The 22389-nt window shown below is 46.0% G+C and overlaps 1 protein-coding gene across 9 annotated transcripts in view; it reads right to left on the reverse strand.

Moving 5' to 3' along the window:
• Positions 1-22389, reverse strand: part of TMEM266 (transmembrane protein 266) — a 394446-nt gene that overhangs the window by 262811 nt on the left and 109246 nt on the right. For all 9 annotated transcript variants that reach the window (XM_069222037.1, XM_069222031.1, XM_069222036.1 and 6 more), the window contains one exon: positions 3712-3768. In XM_069222037.1, coding sequence (XP_069078138.1) covers positions 3712-3768 — 57 coding nt within the window. The remainder of the gene's footprint in view (positions 1-3711; positions 3769-22389) is intronic.

Genomic DNA, 22389 nt, shown 5'->3' on the forward strand with positions numbered 1-22389 from the left:
GTTCGATTAAAGGAAGCATCTGAGAACGGATCAGATTTGCTTTCAGCATGTTGATATTGAACCCCATCAAGTGCAGGAGGTCCGCCGTAGTTTGGAGGTGGGAAACAACCATCTGGGACACACCAGCCTTCAACAGCCAGTCGTCGAGATAGGGGAAGACTGACACACCTGATCTTTGCAGATGAGCTGCAACCATCGCCATCACTTTGGTGAGCACCCGTGGGGCACTGGTAAGGCCAAAGGGGTGCATGGCAAATTGAAAGTGCTCATGGCCTACTGTGAACCTCATATGTAACATATGTGGGTAGGCAGGATGGGAATGTGGAAATATGCGTCCTGCAAGTCCAACACCACCATTCAGTCTCCCAAATCTAGGGTAGACAGGACTTGAACAAGCATAAGCATTCTGAATTTCTCCTTTTTCAGGGGAAAATTGAGAGGGCGCAGGGAGGGATAGGACCAAGGACTTCATTCTTTTTGGTCACCAGAAAGTGGTGGGAATAACAACCACAACCTATTTCTGATGCCAGCACCCTCTCTATGGCTCCAGTGGCCAAGATAGCTTCCACTTCCTGGCGCAGCAAAGAGATATAATCCTCCGTCAGCTAGTTGCAAGTGATGGTCACAAAAGGGAAGGAGTAGCCCTTTTGGACCATCTGGAGAACCCTGCCGTCGGATGTTATTGACCTTAAGTGGTGCAGGTGATGGCGTATCCTGCTACCCACTGTGCAAAATAAAGAGGCTTGGAGGATGCAGCCTCCATGGGAAGGTGGAATGGCCCCACCTTTGGCTACTTGACCCACAAGGTCTGTGGGTACCGTGATCTTGGCCACACAGGATCTGGGAGGCTTGCTTGCCATGGTGACTGGGTGGGTAACAATGCAAATTAAAGCTCCTTACATTGCCACAAAAGGAGCAAAAGGTGGCCTGGGGTTGGCGAGAGTCCATGGAAACGCCCAAGGACCTCGCTGTACAACTGCTATCCTGGAAGCGCTCCAGCGCTGAGTCTGCCTTGTTTCCGAAGATACAGGAGCCATCAAAGGGCATTAAGATAAGCAAGGGTTGGACATCCCCCAAAAAGTCAGTGGTCCTCAGCCAGGCGTGGCGCCGAATGGCCACCAATGACAAAACTGCTCTGCCTAGCCAGTCGGTCACATCCAGTCCACAATGTGCAGTGAACTTAGCTGCATCTCTCCCATCAGCCATAGCACTGGAGGTTATGTCCTGGGTCTCCTCCAAGACCATAGACCGCTCCTGCGCAACCAAGTACCAGAGTGAGTGGGAGTATCGGCCTAAAAGGCATGCAGTGTTCATCGACTGAAGTGCCAGGCTGGCGGAAGAAAACATCTTCTTCCCCAAGGTATGCAGCCTCTTGGATTCCCTGTCCGGTGGAGTGGTAGAGAATACGCCAAGAGTTCCTTTGGAGGTGGAGGTTTGGACTATCAAGCTCTCCAGGATGGCGTGTTGGGTGAGGAAACTAAGTGTGCAGGTCTTGGACTAGGCCACAAGTAGGAAATCTGTGAGGGCTTCATTAAAGAAGAGATGCAGTTCAGATGGGGTTACTCCCGGCTGAAGCACCTCCACCAAGACGTTCCTCTTGATAGCCACTGTGGGTAGCTGAAGGTCCAGGACCTCAGCCACCCTTCTGACCATCAATGCAAATGAGGCTTCCTCTTCCGTAGCAAATGCTGGAGGAAAGACCAAGCCAGTATCTGGAGAGGTGTCTAGTCCACTGGCGTCTGCCAGATCCTCACAACAGGTGTCCTCGTGTAATCTAAGAGCTGGTATTCATCGGCATCCACTGGTCCCTCCCTTTCTTCCCCAAGACCTAGCCCATAGGAGTAGTGAATGACTGCTCTTGGCGCCGGAGTCAGCGTCGGACAGTGCCCATCTGGCTCCGTGTCCTAGTTGGGAATGAGAATGGGAACTGCGCATAATTGTGGAATTGGAATTTGGAACTACGCCAGTGTGCTGGGGATGTCGGCAATAGAGCCAGCTCTGAAGAAGGTCGAGAGAGCTCAACCAGTGCCGGTCTGGATGTGTCCCTGGATCTAACAGGCCTCACTGGGGCCACAGGCAGACCTGTCGGTGGATGAACAGTAGGGGCCCCTCCTGAACCCGCGGGTCTCATAGCTGTGATGACGTGGAGGAGCCCCCCAAATATGAAGTGCGTGGCCTCATTAAAATGAAGGAGTTGGGAAGAGCTTGCTACGGCCTCAGAAAACTCAGGGTTGGCACGGAGATGGCACAGGCGCAGGCTAAACCGCGAAACCACGCCTCAAATGCCAACATAACATGACAAACGGGCGAAGTCAAAGACCTCTTTGACTTCTTACTCTTTGTTTTGTGGGACTTACCCAAACACCCGGGCGATTTTGACAATGATCGATGGCTCTGTGACCAATCCGAGGACCTTCCTCTTGACAGAGATTGAGACCGTCACAGCGTTGCGCATCAAGTGGTAAGGAGCTCCTAAAGGACTTGGGGTGCATGGTGCAGCAATCAACTCTGGTCTTAGCGTTGTGATCGCACTTGAAACACCAGAGGCAGATGAGGTGTGGGTCTGTCACCGACAATTGTCGCTGACAGGTGCCACAGGGCTTAAAACTAGTCTTTGTCGTGGACATCGGTACCCCACCAGGAGATAATGTCTCAAAACAAACGTTGACAAAAGGTCGAAAGAGGTCAGTCAAAAAGTGACTTCTCTAGATCTACGGTGACTGGTACGGAAACAAATGAACTGACGTCAGCATACTGGGGTGGCGGCTATATAAATACCACACATTTCACTTCTGGCACGGTCGACGACACCACGGGGAGCCAAACGCCACCACCTATCGGTGCTCGGGGGTACTGCTCACGAAATAGTTCCGGACCCAGACTGACGCCTGGGGATAATTCTAAGTTGAAGAATCTGCGCCTAGAAGTCTCCAACAGATATATTAATTGAACATGTTTAATGTGATCTATAATATATGTTATTTGAGTTGTGCATATGATAATGAATTTATCTAACAAAAAAATATTACTATTATGAAAATAATCGCAGATGATAGTTCAACCACATTCAGGTAATAGTTGGGATAAGCAGAACACCCTATGTGTTGTGCCCAAGTAGTAGCAGTTCATGCTGGACTGTTCCTTTTGGAGTAGGCCTCTGTCTAAATTGGCATAATTAGCTGAGAAGGTGGAGTGTAGGTACATCCCAGGGTGTTGGGGGCACGTACACTCTCTACTGCTATGCTTCACTACCCAGACACAGCTCATGAAGAAGCTCATTCTCCTTGGTTGCTTTAAGGCCAGCGCCTTGAGACCCTCACTGGTGAGTTGCCACACTTTACAAAAACTGACTGAATGGTTGAAGGCCCATGGCACCATTGCTACGTCACTGTTTATTAAATGAAATATGCTGTCGAGGAACAGGAGTTCTGCTATAGTCATATTAAAGTAAAACAACAAATTTTCAGTTAGGCAGTCTTTGATTACATGTAATTTTCGAGCAGTGTTAAAAAGTGTAATATATATTCAGGACATACAATTTCACAAAATCAAAGACAGCATGTAACTTTATAAATCTCACGTCCAAGATTTTTCTAGATTTAAATGATACATAACAGACTGGACAATAGTGCCATTCGATCAGTTGAGGATACGTTTGTTGAAACAACAAAAAAAGAAGTAAGTGGGGAAGATTTTATTAATGTTACTGACCTCGATTTTGTTTTCAATGTAATCCCATATTCCGAGCACCACGATCCTCAAAACGGTCTAACACAATTAAAGAAAAACAGGTTAACTGCATAATCTGCATCCTAAAAAATGGATATTGAAAAAACAAAAAATTGTACAGTGACAATAATTACAAACAAGTGAGGCCTATGGCATCCACTCTGCAACATTTCTTATATTAGAACAGCAAGCCGGATGAGTTGCATGTTCATTGAAAATATTATTTAGGGGACTGATTCACAACACAAAGACAGTGAGCATTTTCCTTCTTGAGTACGCGTACATAAAAGTGGACCACCTCATGAATGAAAGTGCTGCGCCTGCATTAGGGGTAGGACCGCCAGACACCATAACACCCTCTATGATTGTTGGTGTACTTGATGAGGCAATGAATCCAGGAGCTTTACTATACTTGTACTGCACTGTCCCCGGTGCAGGGGAAGGAAGGCTGAAGGTAACATAGAGCATGGGCCATCCCTCAAAGACTGCGGATCATGCCTGCCTCTAGATCTGCCTCACCTCATGAGATATTCCCTAATTGAAATTCTAAGCAGGGATAGACAGACGAAATGCACATGCACGTTTAGTGTTTATGTCCAGGCAAGAACACAGAGCACATTTTGCATATATATGCTTGGTACACACACACACACACACACACACACACACACACACCCACAAAAATATTTTGTAATTTGAGCCATTCATTATTATTGTAATAATAACGAATAATGCAAAGATGTATGTCATAGCATCATATATGGAAAATGACACTTACCCAGTGTACATCTGTTCATGGCATGAGACGCTGCAGATTTACATGCTGTGCATTATCCTGCCATCTAGTGTTGAGCTCGGAGTGTTACAAGTTGTTTTTCTTCGAAGAAGTCTTTTCGAGTCACGAGACCGAGGGACTCCTCCCTTTCGGCTTCATTGCGCATGGGCGTCGACTCCATCTTAGATTGTTTTTCCCGCAGAGGGTGAGGTAGGAGTTGTGAATATAGTAATGGTGCCCATGCAATGGAGTAAGTATGTATGTACATAATGGCCCTCATTCCGACCCAGGCTGTTTGAAACCGCCAGGGTGGAGGGCAGAGGAAGCACCGCCAACAGGCTGGTGGTGCTTCCTGGGCCATTCTGACCGCGGCGGTAAAGCCGCGTCAGAAAAGGAGAACTGGCGGTTTCCCGCCGGTTTACCCCTGACCCAGGGAATCCTCCATGGCGGCGCTGCTTGCAGCGCCGCCATGGGGATTCCGACCCCCTTCCCGCCAGCCTGTTTCTGGCGGTTTACACCGCCAGAACCAGGCTGGAGGGAACGGGTGTCGTGGGGCCCCTGGGGGCCCCTGCACTGCCCATGCCACTGGCATGGGCAGTGCAGGGGCCCCCTAACAGGGCCCCACAATGATTTTCAGTGTCTGCTTTGCAGACACTGAAAATCGCGACAGGTGCCACTGCACCCGTCGCACCCCTGCAAATCCGCCGGCTCCATTCGGAGCCGGCTTCCTCTTTGCAGGGTCTTTCCCGCTGGGCCGGCGGGCGATCTTTTGAGGATCGCCTGCCGGCCCAGCGGGAAAGTTAGAATGACCGCCTGGGTCGGAATGACCCCCAATGTGTCTTAAAAAGTATTTATTTACAAATTTACAAGTTTACAGTTTTTATGCTTATAACGGCTACAGGCTCCCGGGGAGGCGGAAGGGCGCATGTGAATCTGCAGCGTCTCATGCCACGAACAGATGTACGCTGGGTAAGTGACATTTTCCGTTCGATGGCATGTGTAGCTGCAGATACACATGCTGTGCATAGACTAGTAAGCAGTAATCTCCCCAAAAAGCGGTGGCTTAGCCTGTAGGAGTTGAAGTTGTTTGAAATAATGTTCGTAATACAGCCTGTCCTACTGTGGCTTGTTGTGTTGTTAACACATCTACACAGTAATGTTTTGTGAATGTATGAGGCGTAGACCATGTGGCTGCCTTACATATTTCTGTCATAGGTATATTCCCTAGAAAAGCCATTGTGGCGCCTTTTTTCCTAGTGGTGTGCGCCTTTGGTGTAATAGGTAGATCTCTTTTTGCTTTGATATAGCAGGTCTGAATACATTTCACTATCCATCTGGCAATGCCTTGTTTGGATATTGGATTTCCTGCATGAGGTTTTTGGAAGGCTACAAACAATTGATTTGTTTTGAAAAACTGTTTTGTTCTATCGATGTAATACATTAGTGCTCTTTTAATGTCTAACGTATGTAAGGCTCTTTCGGCTACCGAGTCTGGTTGTGGGAAAAAGACTGGGAGTTCCACTGTTTGGTTTAGGGGGAATGGTGATATGACTTTTGGTAAGAATTTGGGATTTGTCCGGAGAACTACTTTATGTTTATGTATTTGTATAAAGGGTTCTTGTATAGTGAATGCTTGTATTTCACTTACTCTTCTAAGAGATGTGATAGCTATTAGGAAGGCTACTTTCCAAGTTAAATATTGCATGTCACAAGAGTGCATGGGTTCTAATGGTGGTCCCATGAGCCGTGTTAACACAATATTGAGATTCCACGAAGGGACTGGTGGTGTTCTCGGGGGTATGATTCTTTTTAATCCCTCCATAAATGCTTTGATGACGGGGATTCTAAAAAGTGATGTTGAATGTGTTATCTGCAGATAGGCAGATATTGCTGTGAGATGTATTTTAATAGAAGAGAATGCTAGTTTAGATTTTTGTAAGTGTAATAAGTAGCTTACAATGTTCTTTGCAGAAGCATGTAGTGGTTGAATTTGATTATTATGGCAGTAATAAACAAATCTTTTCCATTTGTTTGCATAACAATGTCTTGTAGTAGGTTTTCTAGCCTGTTTAATGACCTCCATACATTCTTGTGTAAGGTCTAAATGTCCAAATTCTAAGACTTCAGGAGCCATATTGCTAGATTGAGCGATGCTGGATTCGGGTGTCTGATCTGTTGTTTGTGTTGAGTTAACAGATCTGATCTGTTTGGTAGTTTGATATGAGGTACTACTGACAGGTCCAGCAGTGTTGTGTAGCACGGTTGGCGAGCCCAGGTTGGTGCTACGAGTATTAGTTTGAGTCTGCTTTGACTCAATTTGTTTACCAGATAAGGAAGGAGTGGGAGAGGGGGAAAAGCATAAGCAAATGTCCCTGACCAACTCATCCATAGTACATTGCCCTTGGACAGAGGGTGTGGATACCTAGATGCAAAGTCTTGGCATTTTGCGTTTTCTTTTGTTGCGAATAGTTCTATTTGTGGTGTTCCTCAGCGTAGAAAGTAAGTTTGTAGGATTTGGGGATGAATTTCCCATTCGTGTGTTTGTTGGTGAGCTCGACTGAGATTGTTGGCCAGCTGGTTTTGAATACCTGGGATGTATTGTGCTATTAGGCAAATGTGATTGTGAATTGCCCAATGCCAGATTTTTTGTGCTAAGAGACACAGGTGTGAGGAGTGTGTCCCTCCCTGTTTGTTGAGGTAATACATTCTTGTCATGTTGTCTGTTTTGACAAGAATGTGTTTGTGGGCTATCAGTGGTTGAAATGCCTTCAATGCTAGAAACACTGCCAACAGTTCTAAGTGATTTATGTGCAGTTGTTTCTGTTGAATGTTCCATTGTCCCTGTATATTATGCTAGTTGAGGTGTGCTCCCCACCCTATCATGGAAGCATCTGTTGTGATCACGTATTGAGGCACTGGGTCTTGGAATGGCCGCCCTTGGTTTCAATTTATAGGGTTCCACCATTGAAGCGAGAGGTGTGTTTGGCGGTCTATCAACACTAGATCTTGGAGTGGACCCTGTGCCTGCGTCCATTGTGTTGTTAGGTACTGGTGTAAGGGCCGCATGTGTAGTCTTGCATTTGGGACGATGGCTATGCATGAAGACATCATGCCTAGAAGTTTCATTACAAACCTCACTTGGTAGTGTTGGTTTGGTTGTAAGTTTAATATTGTATTGCGGAACGCCTGTACCCTTTGTGGACTTGGAGTGGCAATCGCCTTTTGTGTATTGAGTGTTGCTCCCAAGTATTGTTGTATTTGGGATGGTTGTAGATGTGATTTTTGGTAATTTATATAGAACCCTAGTTTGTGTAGAGTTTCTATCACGTATTGTGTGTGTAGAAGACACTGTTGCTGAGTGCTGGTTTTTATTAACCATTCGTCCAAGTAAGGGAATACGTGCATGTGCTGCCTCCTGATGTGAGCGGCTACTACTGCAAGGCATTTTGTGAATACCCTTGGGGCTGTTGTTATCCCGAATGGTAACATCTTGAATTGGTAATGTACACCTTGGATTACAAACCTTAAGTATTTCCTGTGGGAAGGATGGATGGGTATGTGAAAATATGCATCCTTGAGATCTAATGTTGACATATAGTCTTGTTTTTTGAGCAAGGGAATCACGTCTTGAAGTGTTACCATGTGAAAGTGATCTGATTTGATGTAAAGATTCAGTGTTCTGAGGTCTAATATGAGTCTCAGCGTTTTGTCTTTCTTTGGAATTAGGAAATACAGGGAGTAGACCCCTGTTCCTTTTTGATGGTTGGGTACTAGTTCTATTGCTTGTTTTTGTAACAATGCTTGGACTTCTAGTTGTAACAGGTCTAAGTGTTGTTTGGACATATTGTGTGCTCTTGGGGGCACATCTGGTGGCAATTGTAGGAATTCTATGCAATAACCATGTTGGATAATGGCTAGGACCCATGCGTCCGTAGTTATGTTTTCCCAGTTGTGATAGTATGCAGTAAGTCTCCCCCCCCACTGGTGTTGAGTGGTGGGGGTTTGTGACATTGAAGTCACTGTATGGTTTGAGGGGTTTTTGGGCTCTGGAATTTCCCTCTTGCCTTTGGGAATTGTCCACCCCTGTATGTTCCTCGAAAACCTCCTCTTTGATACTGTCCCTGATATGTGGGTCTGACTTGTGAGGTGGAAGGCTCTGTGGTTTGGGAACGAAAACCCCCTCTAAAGTGCGGCTTCCTAAAAGTTCCTCTTCTCTGCGGGGAGTAGAGCGCGCCCATGGCTTTGGCCGAGTCTGTGTCCTTTTTGAGTTTTTCTATTGCCGTATCCACCTCCGGCCCAAACATTTGTTCTTGATTGAACGGCATATTTAGCACAGCTTGCTGGATTTCTGGTTGCAAACCCGAGCTCCGTAACCATGCGTGTCTACGAATGGTTACCGCAGTGTTCACTGTCCTTGCTGCTGTGTCTACCGAGCCCATTGCAGACCTTATTTGGTTGTTTGAAATCGTTTGGCCTTCCTCAACAACCTGTTGGGCACGTTTTTGGTACTCCTTGGGCAAGTGCTGAATGATATGTTGCATCTCGTCCCAATGTGCCCTGTCGTAGCGAGCCAGTAGAGCCTGAGAATTGGCAATCCGCCATTGATTGGCTGCCTGTGCTGCCACCCTCTTGCCTGCTGCATCGAATTTCCGACTTTCCTTGTCGGGCGGTGGTGCGTCTCCTGAGGATTGGGAGTTTGCCCTCTTTCGGGCTGCTCCCACTACCAACGAATCTGGAGTTAGTTGCTGTGTTATAAACACAGGGTCCGTTGGGGGAGGTTTATATTTCTTCTCCACCCTAGGCGTAATGGCTCAGCCTTTTACTGGGTCCTGGAACACCTGTTTGGCGTGTTTTAACATGCCTGGTAGCATTGGCAAAGTTTGGTAAGAGCTGTGAGTGGTTGCCAAGGTGTTAAACAAAATGTCGTCTTCTATGGGCTCCGCATGCATGGCTACGTTATGGAAAGTAGCTGCCCTTGAAACCACCTGCATATATGCAGTGCTGTCCTCTGGTGGTGACGGCCCTGCCGGATAGCAATCAGGACTATTGTCTGAGACCGGTGCATCATATAAATCCCATGCATCCGGGTCATCTTGTGTCATCCCTGTGTGTGTCGGCGACTGCATTGGGGGTGTTGCTACCGGGGACAGGTGTGGTGAATGCAATGGTGAAGGCTGTGGCGAAAAGCTTGGTGGTGTCTTGTCTTTTGCCACCTTTGCTCTTGGCTGCATTTCCGCCTCCTGGAATGCTAGCTTTCGCTTCATTTTTATTGGAGGAAGAGTTTGGATTTTCCCCGTGTCCTTTTGTATATGCAGCCTCCTCTGGGTATGGTCTGGCTCTCCCATGCCCAGTTCTTGCTCAAATCTGTGCCCTTGCAGTTTGCTGGAACGACCGTGCTCTTCTGTATAGGAGTCTGTTTTCGGCTCCGAGGCTGCATGTTTCGACACCAAAGGATTCGGTACTGTCTTTTTCGGCTCAGAGGAAACCTTCTTGACTTTGGGGGTCTCGAACTCTCGGTGCCGAGATGGTTCGGAGCCAGTATCTCGACCGGAGTCGGATGTCTTCGGCTGCTGGGAGGCCTTTTTCGGTGCCGATGTTTGGCCACCGTGTTTTCGGTTTAAGCCATGGCCTGTTGGCGGTGGCATCCCCTTGGCCTTTATTATTTTCGAGTGAGTCTTTGTCGGGGCTGATTTACTCACAGTTTGTTGCTGCGTTTTCGTCTGCTCGCTTTCGGACTCGTCCAAGTCCGAATCTCGAATGGAGAATCTCTCCTCTTCCTCAACGTCGATCTGTTCGGCCGGTGTCGATGCCATCTGGAGTCTTCTTGCTCTTCGATCGCGGAGCGTCTTCTTCGATCAAAATGCCCGACAGGCCTCGCAAGTATCATCCCTGTATTCCGGAGATAGACACAGATTACAGACCAAGTGTTGGTCTGTATAAGGATACTTTGCGTGGCAATTCAGGCAGAAACGGAAGGGGGTCCGGTCCATGAGGTTTGAAGATGGACGCGGTCGGGCCGACGAGGCCCCGCCGAAGAGTGGAAGCCCCGAAGGGCCGCCGGAGCGCTTCTTTTTTCGATGTCGATGTGCTAACACTAAACCGGTACCGAGCGCGAACAATACCGTTGAATTTTCCGATAACTAGCTAACTTTCCCGAATCGAACTACGGAGCGAAGAGGAACACGTCCGAACCCGATGACAGAAAGAAAACAATCTAAGATGGAGTCGACACCCATGCGCAATGGAGCCGAAAGGGAGGAGTCCCTCGGTCTCGTGACTCGAAAAGACTTATTCGAAGAAAAACAACTTGTAACACTCCGAGCCCAACACTAGATGGCAGGATAATGCACAGCATGTGTATCTGCAGCTACACATGCCATCGAAAATATATATTCATTAACATATTGGTTTGCAATTCAATTTTATTATATTTTTGTTAAAAGAAAAAAAAATGTGCCACACGTATGAAAATATACAGAGTGGCAAAATAGCAGCACTTAATATCAAACCGTAAACACGTAATAAAACTCATAATATCACAGTTTTCAATAAAACAACAACCCCTTTACAAATCTATGCATTTTACTGCTAAAGAATTCAATGGAATTGTCCTTTTATAGTATTGACACACTTGTTCAGAACGGGTTGCAAATAACGGGATCACTGCTTATTTTCCAAATTCATGATTAATTTAGCATGTTAAAGTCATAGTATGCTAAATGAGAGTTTGTTGTTGCATTAATCTCTCATGTCATATTAAAATGATTAGTGATTAGGACATTGGAAGTTTTCATTGACTGACTTCAGACATGAACTGGTGTTTTTTTTATCCTTGGTAACGTCCTTTCTGGTGGTGATTCTATCTAATCACAGATTCCTTACCTTTGTAATATTCCACAGGCGCCAGACTGGATCCAGAAGTTTTTACAGCAGTGCTCAAGCACGCTGGTAGGTAGCATTGTGTGGCTCCGTGTTGATCTTTTTTCTGCCTCAGAAGTGAAGGAGTGAAGCCACATACAAGCACAACCCTGGTATGCAGACTACTGACCTTCGAGTAACCCTGAAAACTTTGTTCAAACTGGTCCAAGAAAAGTAGTCCTCACAAAAACGGACACAATGGCAAAGTACTACATACACGAGCACAGGGGTACTCACTCCCTTTAGATGTCTGTGCTAGCACAGGAGTTCTGGCATTAGGCAATCCACAATAGGATACATATCTTTGCAGAGCATTTGCCAGAGGTAAACAGCAACTTTGCAGACCTCCTAAGCAGGATGTATGAACAAGTCCACAAGTGGGACCTCTGTAGGGTCTGAGGTGGTATGTTCCAGTATGAGGGAGAAGTAGAATGTTGTGATAGAACATTTGTGTGTGGAGAGCCAGGGATTTCGTGGTCGGCAGTTGATGCCTCACCACCGGTGCTATAGGACTGAAATAAACTCACTGCAAAGTTACAGTTGCTGTTGTCTTTTCTAACTTCACCTGTAAGTCCTACACAGGTACTTTCAGCGGTGGGGGGACCCCAGCCTGAGACCTCTTTGCCACCTTAAAAAAGGCAAACTGCCAGGTTATGCCTCCAGGAAATCCCTGGGCAATGCACTATGGATGTATGGGTCAGGGATATTTTCCTGAGCATTTCCTCCTCACTCTCAAATCCTGTGCGTGGTGAAAACGTTGAGGCAGGTGTCTATGGCCCTCTTTCTAGTGGCCTCAATCTGGCCACAAAGCAATGGTACTCAATGTCCTGAGATGTCCATCAGTCCCTAAGTGAATCTACTGATCAGACTGGACCTTCTCACGCAGCAACACAGCCACATCAGGCACCCAGATATACCTAGTGAGCTGAAGTTGACTACCTAATCCTCCCTGGTGAGTGTAGGGCCATAGTGAGTGAGGCTCATAGACCTACTACACATGCAAGTTATGCAGCCAAGCGGAAGAGATGTGTCCACTGCTACATCACAAGACAAAATTCAGGGCTCAAGTCATCATCGGTTATCTTCTACACCTACACCAGCTAGGTCTTGCATACAAGATTATATTTCTTCACTGAGGCACTCTCGTGGCACACATGCACAATGCAATAGGGATCACTCATTCATCTCCAAAATCACTGTTGTTAAGGCATTCATGGAGGGACTTAAAAATATAACATCACCAAGAACACCCTATAGTTCCTACAAGGCTTATGGGTCCACCGTTCAAAACCCTCCACTTTTGCAACCCCATTTTTTCCACAACCAGATATGGAAAGGACACTGAACACCTTAGACATGAAGTGGGCAACTCATGGCCTATACTGACAGGACTAAGGACTTCCGCAAAACTAACCAGCTCTTTGTAGCTTTTGCTAAACCTCACATAGGTCTCCCCATTTCTAAGGCAGGAAATTTAAGATGGATTGTCAGGTGTATCCAAACTTGCTAAGCTAAAGCTAAACGTGTACTTATTGTGCCCTCCAAGACACAAGCAAAAAAGGGGCAACCCCGCTTTCGTAGTTAAAATCCCAATAGCAGAAATCTGCAGGGAAGCTATCTGGTCAACAACACACATCTAGTGTGTGGACATACTAGCCCATCAGCAGGCTATGGTTTGCCAAACTGTATTAAGAACATTGTTTTAAACATCCGCACCATCTGACCACTAGCCACTGCTTACCAAAACTGTTTTACAGTTGAAGCAGAGCATTTGTATCTACAGCCACACAGGCTGTAAAAGAAAAAAAGTTTTATTACCCTGGAAGCATCTGTTTGTAGAATGCAGTGCATTCATCCATCCTCCCCGGAAGCTGGCAATGGCAGCACGTTTACCTTTCTTCTTTTAACATCTTACAATGCATATCACAGTATTTTCACCTCTCATCCACTGAGCTGAAAACAATCTAGGGTGTATTCATGTGCATTGTGGATGATGGAAAGTGCCTCACCTCTGGAAGGCTGGCTCTCATGCACACGTACAGAAATCCTTTTCGTCCTTTGCAGAGCACTTCCTTTCTTGGTCAGGAAGAAATTGAAACTGGAATTTGTTTGGCCCACTTTTATACACATAATTCAGACAGGGATGTTGGTACACTGTCTGAGGTTTCAGAATTATTTTGTTTTCTGCCTGTTCCCCAGCAAGCTTTTGTGGAAGGTGATAGCTCTCACTCAGATGCACATCTGTACCTGGCTGTCTTCAGCTTTCCAGGGACAGACAAAAGGTCAGTTCCTCCCTAGAAACTTCCTCATCTTGAAGAACAGAAACTGCAGGGCCACACCTCACCACTCGCCCTTTCCTAGTACTTACCAAATGGCAGTGCTCAGGAATAACTAATCAGCACCTTTTGTTAACAAAGTCCTCCTTGAATCTCTTAAGTGGAACCCTATCTCCAGGCTCCCTCACTTCAGGGTCAGGGACTCCACCTTCTAACCACAGGAAGGCAGTCAATACACGTCCACTGTATGGGGAAACTGTATCAACACTACATCTTGTACCATCCTAAAACAGAGGTCATCCAAAATGGATCCTTATACTCTCATCATAAACCCCTAAGTGGGAAGGGTATGCCCAGACGTGGGTCCCGTGCTTCCCAATGCCACTGGATTCAAGCTAGCCTGGCTGATGAGGGGTGAAACCCCGAAACCGGTCCCAGGATGCTTGTTTGCAGTCCAGGGAAGATCTGGCCTGGCAGTTTGGGTTGGACTGTTCCCATGGGGAACAGGGTCAAGACTGATTTGCATATGGCTGGGTCCAAACTGGAATGGCATGGGCAGCAAAAAAAATTATGGATTTAGGCCCAGATCTCTGTACTGGGGGTGAATGTTTGACATTGTTCAGCATTCCGTCCATCACTTGTTCTTTTTGCATTTGTCACCCTAAGTGGGAAGGGTATGGCCAGACGTGGGTCCTGTGCTTCCCATGCCACTGGATTCAAGCTAGCCTGGCTGATGAGGGGTGATACCCCAAAACCGGTCCCAGGATGCTTGTTTCCAGTCCAGGGAGACCTGGCCTGGCAGTTCGGGCTGGACTGTTCCCGTGGGGAACAGGGTCAAGACTGATTTGCATATGGCTGGGTCCAAACTGGAATGGCATGGGCAGCAAAAAAATGATGGATTTAGGACCAGATCTCTGTACTTGTGGTGAATGTTTGACATTATTCAGCATTCCGTCCATCACTTGTTCTTTTTGCACTAGCCACTGCTTACCAAAACTGTTTTACAGTTGAAGCAGAGCATTTTATACACATAATTCAGAAAGGGAAGTTGGTAAACTGTCTGAGGTTTCAGAATAGTTTTTTTTCTGCCTGTTCCCCAGCAAGCTTTTGTGGAAGGTGATGGCTCTCCCTAAGATGCACATCTGTACCTGGCTGTCTTCAGCTTTCCAGGGACAGACAAAAGGTCAGCTCCTCCCTAGAAACTTCCTCATCTTGAAGAACAGAATCTGCAGGGCCACACCTCACCACTCGCCCTTTTCTTAGCACTTACCAAATGGCAGTGCTCAGGAATAACTAATCAGCACCTTTTGTTAACAAAGTCCTCCTTGAATCTCTTAAGTGGAACCCTATCTCCAGGCTCCCTCACTTCAGTGTCAGGGACTCCACCTTCTAGCCACAGGAAGGCAGTCAATACACGTCCACTGTCTGGGGAAACTGTATCAACACTACATCTTGTACCATCCTAAAACAGAGGTCATCCAAAATGGATCCTTGTACTCTCATCACAACCATACATGTGCACCACACTTAAGACACATACAGGCAATCAACAAACACAGGAAAGTCAGCGCAAGGATCAGGGGTTCACATAACAGTGGAATTTTGCATGGAAGGAAGGAAACACTTCTAAAGTGCAGCACACACCAAAATGGTGCCAGTAGACGACCTATGTGTATGGGAGAGGAGTCAGTAGACTACCCTCTCCCCAACACAGAGAAAAATGCCTGGTCATAAAACCTGGGTACATTGCCACCAACACTTTATGTGATTCGCCTAGGAGATGAAGAGTAGTCCAATGTCCACTATAAGATCATGCTTGGTCCTCTCCATCAGTTCACAGAACAGGTTCTAGAACTTGCATTACAAGGACGGTTAGTGGTCTCTACACACATTAAATTAGGGTAATGCCAGGGTCAAATAAAAAAAAAACTCAGAATACCAGTTTCATAAGCTGTTGGCACTCAGGGTAGGAGTACGTGCCAATTTGTCCAATGGGGATGTTCCTATATCAATAGTGCCACTTTACTTCAGTGACTTTCTTGGAACTTCCTATCACCCCAGGGATATTCTCAATTAAATCTATGTCCAGTGACAAAAAATAAGTCAGTGTGCTATTAGCAATTTTGAAATATTGCTCCTATTTACCATAGCTTGTAGATTCCAATGAACACATTCAAGATGACACGTTAGAAACTTGTAGCTCTGAGCCTAATCTATCTCAACAGTCTAAGTGTTGGCCCTCCTGAGATCTTACCTACCCAATTCTGTTGTTATAAATAACGCATAATTAGTTTAATTTTTTTTTTACGTGTGGCGCTGGTCTTTTCTCTAAATATTTATGATCAGACACATTTCTCTTTCTCTACCACACTCAGGCCCACAGCTAAAAACCCAGATGTTTCCCCTGCTATAGCAGACACCACATTTGATAACTGGAATCATGCCAAGGATAAGAATATGGGACCTGCTCACATAGCAGGGGAAAAAGACATGCAATGAGAATACAACCTCTTGGAAAGACAGGTTAAAATACTAGTGGGTATGACACCTGACATTATAGCAACACACCACAAGACAAGTAACCAGTTTTGAAAAAAGGATACCCACTAAAAAAAGATAAGAAACTATCTCGGATGTTTACAGATTGCTGATAACACCCATAACACTTTTTAAGACTTTCAGGCAAATGAAGTGGGAAAAAGATCTGGAAAAAAATGTAATGGGTACAGAATGGGAAGATATAGTAACTAGAACTCACAAAACTGCTAGATCAGTTCATCCGTTCATACAAAAGAGGTAATGTATAAAACCATGATACAGTGGTACTACACCCCAACCAAGCTACACACCTGATTTCCTGAATGAAATTATAAATGTTGCAGGGGATGCAGACACAGAGGCACTCTGGGTGCACCTTTTATGGCACTGCATGGAGCTAAATCGATACTGAAGGGAAGTCCTTCAAGCAATGTCTAACCTGTTTGAGGTGGACATTCCTAACTTCCCTGCCTATGCTATCCTAAGCTAGCGAATGTACAAATCTTCCCACTCCATTCGATTACGGGGAGACACATAGCTGTGGCATTGGCTGCAGCTTAACAGGCAATTTAGGACCTCAGAACTAAAGGACTTGCACTACTGCGTTTGACAATTGTTAGCTATGGAAACACTGACAATAGAGAAAAGGATTCTCAAGAAATCTGGGCACCTTTTTTTTACCTCTCTCACGCAACAATTTAGAGAACTCTCTTGTCCAAATGAACTACCCGTTCTAAGAATAATCCCACATGCTATGTCACAACTACTCCCGGAACTGTCCATCACTCATAAAACACTCCAACAACTGAATGATGAAACCAATTACTACTTCACATGACAAATTTTATTACCTGGTGGAAAAGGGGTCAGACGAGAAAGGTTGATTTAATCAGTTCATTTTTCTTCATTAAATTTTTATAATTTGTGCACTGGATACTGCAACTCTAGGCAAATCATTCCATGCTTCCTGGCCTGTGAAGCTTTAGTGAACAAAAAAAAAATAAAAAAAATTCAATCCTTGGTAGTCTGACACTTTAATTGTAAAGACTTATGCCAGCTATCCTCTGCCAGACAGCAAGATCACAGCAATCCTGGCGCAGTCTAAGAGTGCTGCTGATACGCCACACTTGCAGATGCTAAGTTGGACGCCAATACTGTACTCTGGCAGACAATTAGGTTTACCAGTCAGAAAAGTACTTTGCCAGAGTGTAGGTCTGGATGAATACATTGCTCCTGCAGACACCAATGTTTCAACAGTCACAGACCAATGGGAGCATACTGGAGGATGAACCATACCCACTGCCTCTCTTGTTCGAGGAGTTGACTGGAGTAGACTCCATCAATGGTTTTGTGCTCAGTGAAGATTCAGACGAATGTGCCGCTCCTGCGGACATTTTGTTTATGATTCAATTTCGTTTTCTTGTATTTTAAAGTTCCAATTGAGACTGCACCAATCAGCAACGACTATTCTCCTCTACCTTCCCCATTCCTTTCGCAGTGCTCAGCACAGTCTTGTAAGGATGGAATGAATAAAAAAGACCCCTCTAAAACTGCCCAAACCTAGATATAAAATATGGGACGGTATCGTTCATGCACGCTGAGGAACACAATACCCCTATAGTCTTTACAAAACAGTCCAAAATTGGGGCCCAGACTCGCGAGAAGGCATGTTCCACAACTTTGATGCCATTCGTGACTGTGTCTATTCCCAAAACGTGAGAGAATCTATGAATGCAGTCATGGGTATGTGGTTGCAGATAGCCATCACATTGAAATGGTAAGACTTGCTTTGGAAAGAAAAACATTACACTGACCAGTTCAAAGGATCTCTTTTTCTTTTTGGAGCACCACTTAATCACAGATATCTAACTCAGCAAAATGTGATATGGTTTAGGAGGAACCCGCAATTCTATGATTTCCTCCATTGCCCCCAGGATTCTCAAATATAGGGCAACTCCACAAGATGTGGGGTGGGTAGATGTTCCCCCCTCGTTGTAGCCTCTCCAATATTCCTCTGGTTTGTCTATATTCATTACTTTCCAGCAGTGGGGGGTAAAGTGCCAACTGAGCAGGATTTTACTTGAAAATGTTTATGGTTATTCAGATATTTGGAGCATAAGCAGGCTAGAGATACCTCCCACTGGTGGACTGCCTCAGTCAGGACTGTACTTCGGTAATTAAGGATAATATCTAGTTCTTCCTGAACTACAGATCTCTTTACTCAGACCACATACCTGCTTATGCATCTGCATCCAACCATTCATCAGAGGGGATGCATGCCCTTAAGCCTTATGTAAGTAAAATTAATGCTAATGAGAAAAATACAGAAAGAGGGAGCAGAGGTTTGTCTTGTCTAGCCTTAAAGCACTCCATGAAGCAGGAACTGTGTTATGCACAAGCTCAAAGCAGAAATCCTGGAAATAAGGTTTAGCCTCGGTGAGCTCTGTGAAAAGCATAAAAGGCATAACGTTTCAATAACCTAGGCCCCAGAAAAAGGAGTGAGTCGGCTATATAAGCCAGGCTCAGAAAGACTATAACAGTCACTGGTCGTCTTGATATTGCTAATTTTTTTTTAATTGTTCTTATAGGCATTTCTACAATTTGGTTACAGCTAACGCTTATCAGACAAATTTAACAACCAGTTGCAATATGCAGCATACTTATGTCATAAAATCACCTTCAAAACTGGCTCCAGCAATAGTGTCATCGTTAGTGGATGAACTGGCAAAATACTAAATAACCCGTCAACGAAAACACCCCTACCTCCCCCAAGCTTCCAAGCAAGATGATAGTGTGGTGACAGCTCTGTGTTATGACACAGTTACACTGGTCCTCCGTTCAAACAGGGTCTTTGTGTTTCCTCACCAGGTGCAGTCGCCTCAGTGGGCACCTGTTGCCCTTTCTGTGTTAAAGTCGTGTTCACTGCTGGCGTCATCAGATCCCCCAATACCATTATCAAAGCTTGTGTCATCGTCTCCCACCCAATAGGTTATCATTTAGTCGCTCATCCCGCCTAGTACATCACATATGCGCTACTTCTGCACCCACCCATTCCACTAGGTCATCTCTCCATTTGAGCAGCTGTGGGGTCTTAGGACTTAACCAATGTATCGCTATTCTTCTTTTAGCAGCCATCAACCCCAACAGAGTATACATTCTGCTTAGTTTTGTTTTGGGGTTTAACAGGAGTGCACATAAGAGACATTGCTTAATCTGTAAGGGTACCACCCAACTTGTTAACTCCTGGATATGGGTCACTATTTCTTCCCAAAAATGTGCAATGTGAGTGCATGTCCACACCATATGTATAAAGTCTGCATTGGGCATAACACACCTTAAACAACATAAGTCTCTGTGGGAGTATATTCTGTTTAGTCTCCTTGGGGTTAGGTATACCATATGGATGTGATTGTATTGTATTAACTTTACTCTTGCGTTAACTGACATTTTTTTTTTTTTTTTTAACACCTGCGTGTATGTTCTCCCACTCCCTGGGTGTTATCAAGTCGTCCCCAGTCTCTTGCCATTTTAACTCGATGCAAAGGGACAGTCTACTTCTATCCTCTAATAATGCTTGGTATATATGTGTAATCAGATGTCGACCACCCACATAACCCAGCAGGGTGACCAATGTTCATGTAGGTGAGGGTGCATCTAGAAAAAAGTACCACAACTGCCTAGCAGTGGCTGCCATCTTAGCATAGTGCAAGAATTGGCCACTTCCCAATCCGAATGTATCACATGCATCTCGTAATGTGATGAAACGGTTGTCTGGATAAAGGTCTGAAATCATGATGCATCCTCTATCCCTCCATCTATCCACCGACATTATCTGCGCAAATGCCGGCAGTATCCAAATATCTAAGTCCGCAGCATACGGTGTGCAGCGCAGCACCCGCCACATAGACCTATCCCACAGTCCGCATGTTATGGCGTTGTATCCTACACTCGCCTTCCCATCATCAGTAGCTCTCCTAGTTGATTTCCTTCATGCGTCCCCACTAGCAGATCACACACCTAGGTGCCCTCTCCATCCAGCCAATGTATTGTGTGCTGGAGGTGCGCTGCCAAATAATAAGCCTCCAAATCTGGAGCTTCCAGCCATCCTTTATTACATTCTCACTTCCAGGTGGCCAACTCCACTTTACAGCGCTTCCCATTCTACAGTAAATGCAGCTATAATTGGTCCAACTCCAAAAAGATGGGGCGCCGAAGTTGGTACATGGCTCCCTGCATGACATACAGGCATCGGGGAAGCACCACTATCTTGACCAGATCTATTTTCCCCAAAATGGAGAGGCTTAAGGTGTTCCAGAATTTAATGGTAGGACGCAGGGCCTTGATTACCCTCCTAGAATTATGCTCAAATGTGGCAAGGTCACCATGGGCAATGTAGATTCCCAAGTAATGTACCTTATAACCTTCAAGCTCCTCACCCACGCACACAAGGCGCTCCACAACACTGGCCCAGCCAACCTCAACAGAAACTCACCTTCTACACCCCGTCCCGCCATCTCCGCTCAGCAGACCTCGCCCTCTCCACCGTCCCCCGCATCCGAAGAGCAACTACCGGCGGCAGGTCCTTCTCCCACCTCGCCGCCAAGACCTGGCACACCCTTCCCTACGACAGACCGAAGACCTGCTGACTTTCAGGAAGCGGCTCAAAACCTGGCTGTTTGAGCAGTAGCACCAGCACCACTCCCCTCAGCGCCTTGAGACCCTCACGGGTGGTAATGCGCGCTACAAATACACTGATTGATTGATTGATTATCTACTTTCAAGGCATACCTGTTTTTGGGAGATCAGCTGGAAAAGTACAGACTTTCCTGCATTAACCCGTATTCCAGAGTAGTCCCCGAACTCCTGCACAATATTCAGCAGCATCAGGGCAGTTAAGTCTGGTCTCCGGAGGTATATAGTGCGTCATCGGCGTACAATAAGACCACATGCTCTGACATTCCACACGGATACCCCATCCCATTACTGTCTGGAGACGACACACCAGCGGCTCCATTGCCAGTGCGAATAGCAACAGTGACAATGGACACCCCTGCCTCGTGCCCCGTTGTAGTGCAATCTCGGTAGAGAGAACAGGGCCTGTGCACACCCTTGTCACTGGGTTTGCATACAAGAGTTTTATCCATTTGATATATGCGTGGCCTAAGAAGGCCAGAGCCTAATCACCTTGAAGTAAATCAGGCGTACGCATCACATGGGTTAGTTGTTGGATATTACGTAAAGTGTTCTGTTGTGGAATAACGCCTGACTGGCCCGGGTGGACCAACTGTGACAGGAACATCAGGAGCTGGTTGGCTAGTACTGTGCTCAATATTTGAAGTCAACATTAAGCACTGACAATGGGCAATAGGAGCCTGGTTTCAACAGGTCTCTACCCGGTCTTGGGATCAAGATTATGTGCGCTTCCCTCTTGGGGTTGGTGCCGTTCCCCTTCCCAGTGCCTCTTCATATACTGCATGCAATTTTTCTGTCAGTACCTCAGCGCAAGCTTTATAAAACTCCACTGGGAGCCCGTCCCTCCCTTGAGATTTAGCAGTCTTAAGGCGATGTATGGCATCCGAGATTTCCTGTCTTGTCAGCATAAACCACAGTGTTTTTCTATCTTCCTCGTTTAACAATGGCAGAGACAACATATTCAAATAGTCAGGTAACCGTTTTAGCTGTTGATCTGGTGGCGCCATGTAAACCAACCACATATGGACCGCCAGGCAGCATTAGTTTCTTGCTGTGTCGTTAAAGTGTGCCCATCTAGTGTTTCTACTGCAAGTATTTGCCGCACTTGTGCCTCCGCCCATATCAAACGTGCTGGTAACCTACCAGCCTTATCCCCTTCCATATAGAGCCTGCATCTAGCATGTTTCCGAGTATATTTTTCAAGTTGGTCCCAGAGCTCATAGACTTTGGCCCTCATAACAACCCTGGCGGTCGGTGTTAAAGCGGCGTTAATACCGCCAACAGGCCGGCGGTAAAAAAATAGGATTATGTCCCTGGCGTTAACTGTCATCAAAGACCGCCACTTTAACACACCGACCGCCATGGTGGTAATGGCGGCTGGGCTGGAGACTTCGGTCTCCAGCCCGGTGGCCGTCACAATCCCACCCTCAGGATTACGACCCGGCCTACCGCCATGGTTTT

The sequence above is a fragment of the Pleurodeles waltl genome, chromosome 3_1 (assembly GCF_031143425.1).
Source record: "Pleurodeles waltl isolate 20211129_DDA chromosome 3_1, aPleWal1.hap1.20221129, whole genome shotgun sequence".
In the NCBI taxonomy this organism is placed as follows: Eukaryota; Metazoa; Chordata; class Amphibia; order Caudata; family Salamandridae; genus Pleurodeles; species Pleurodeles waltl.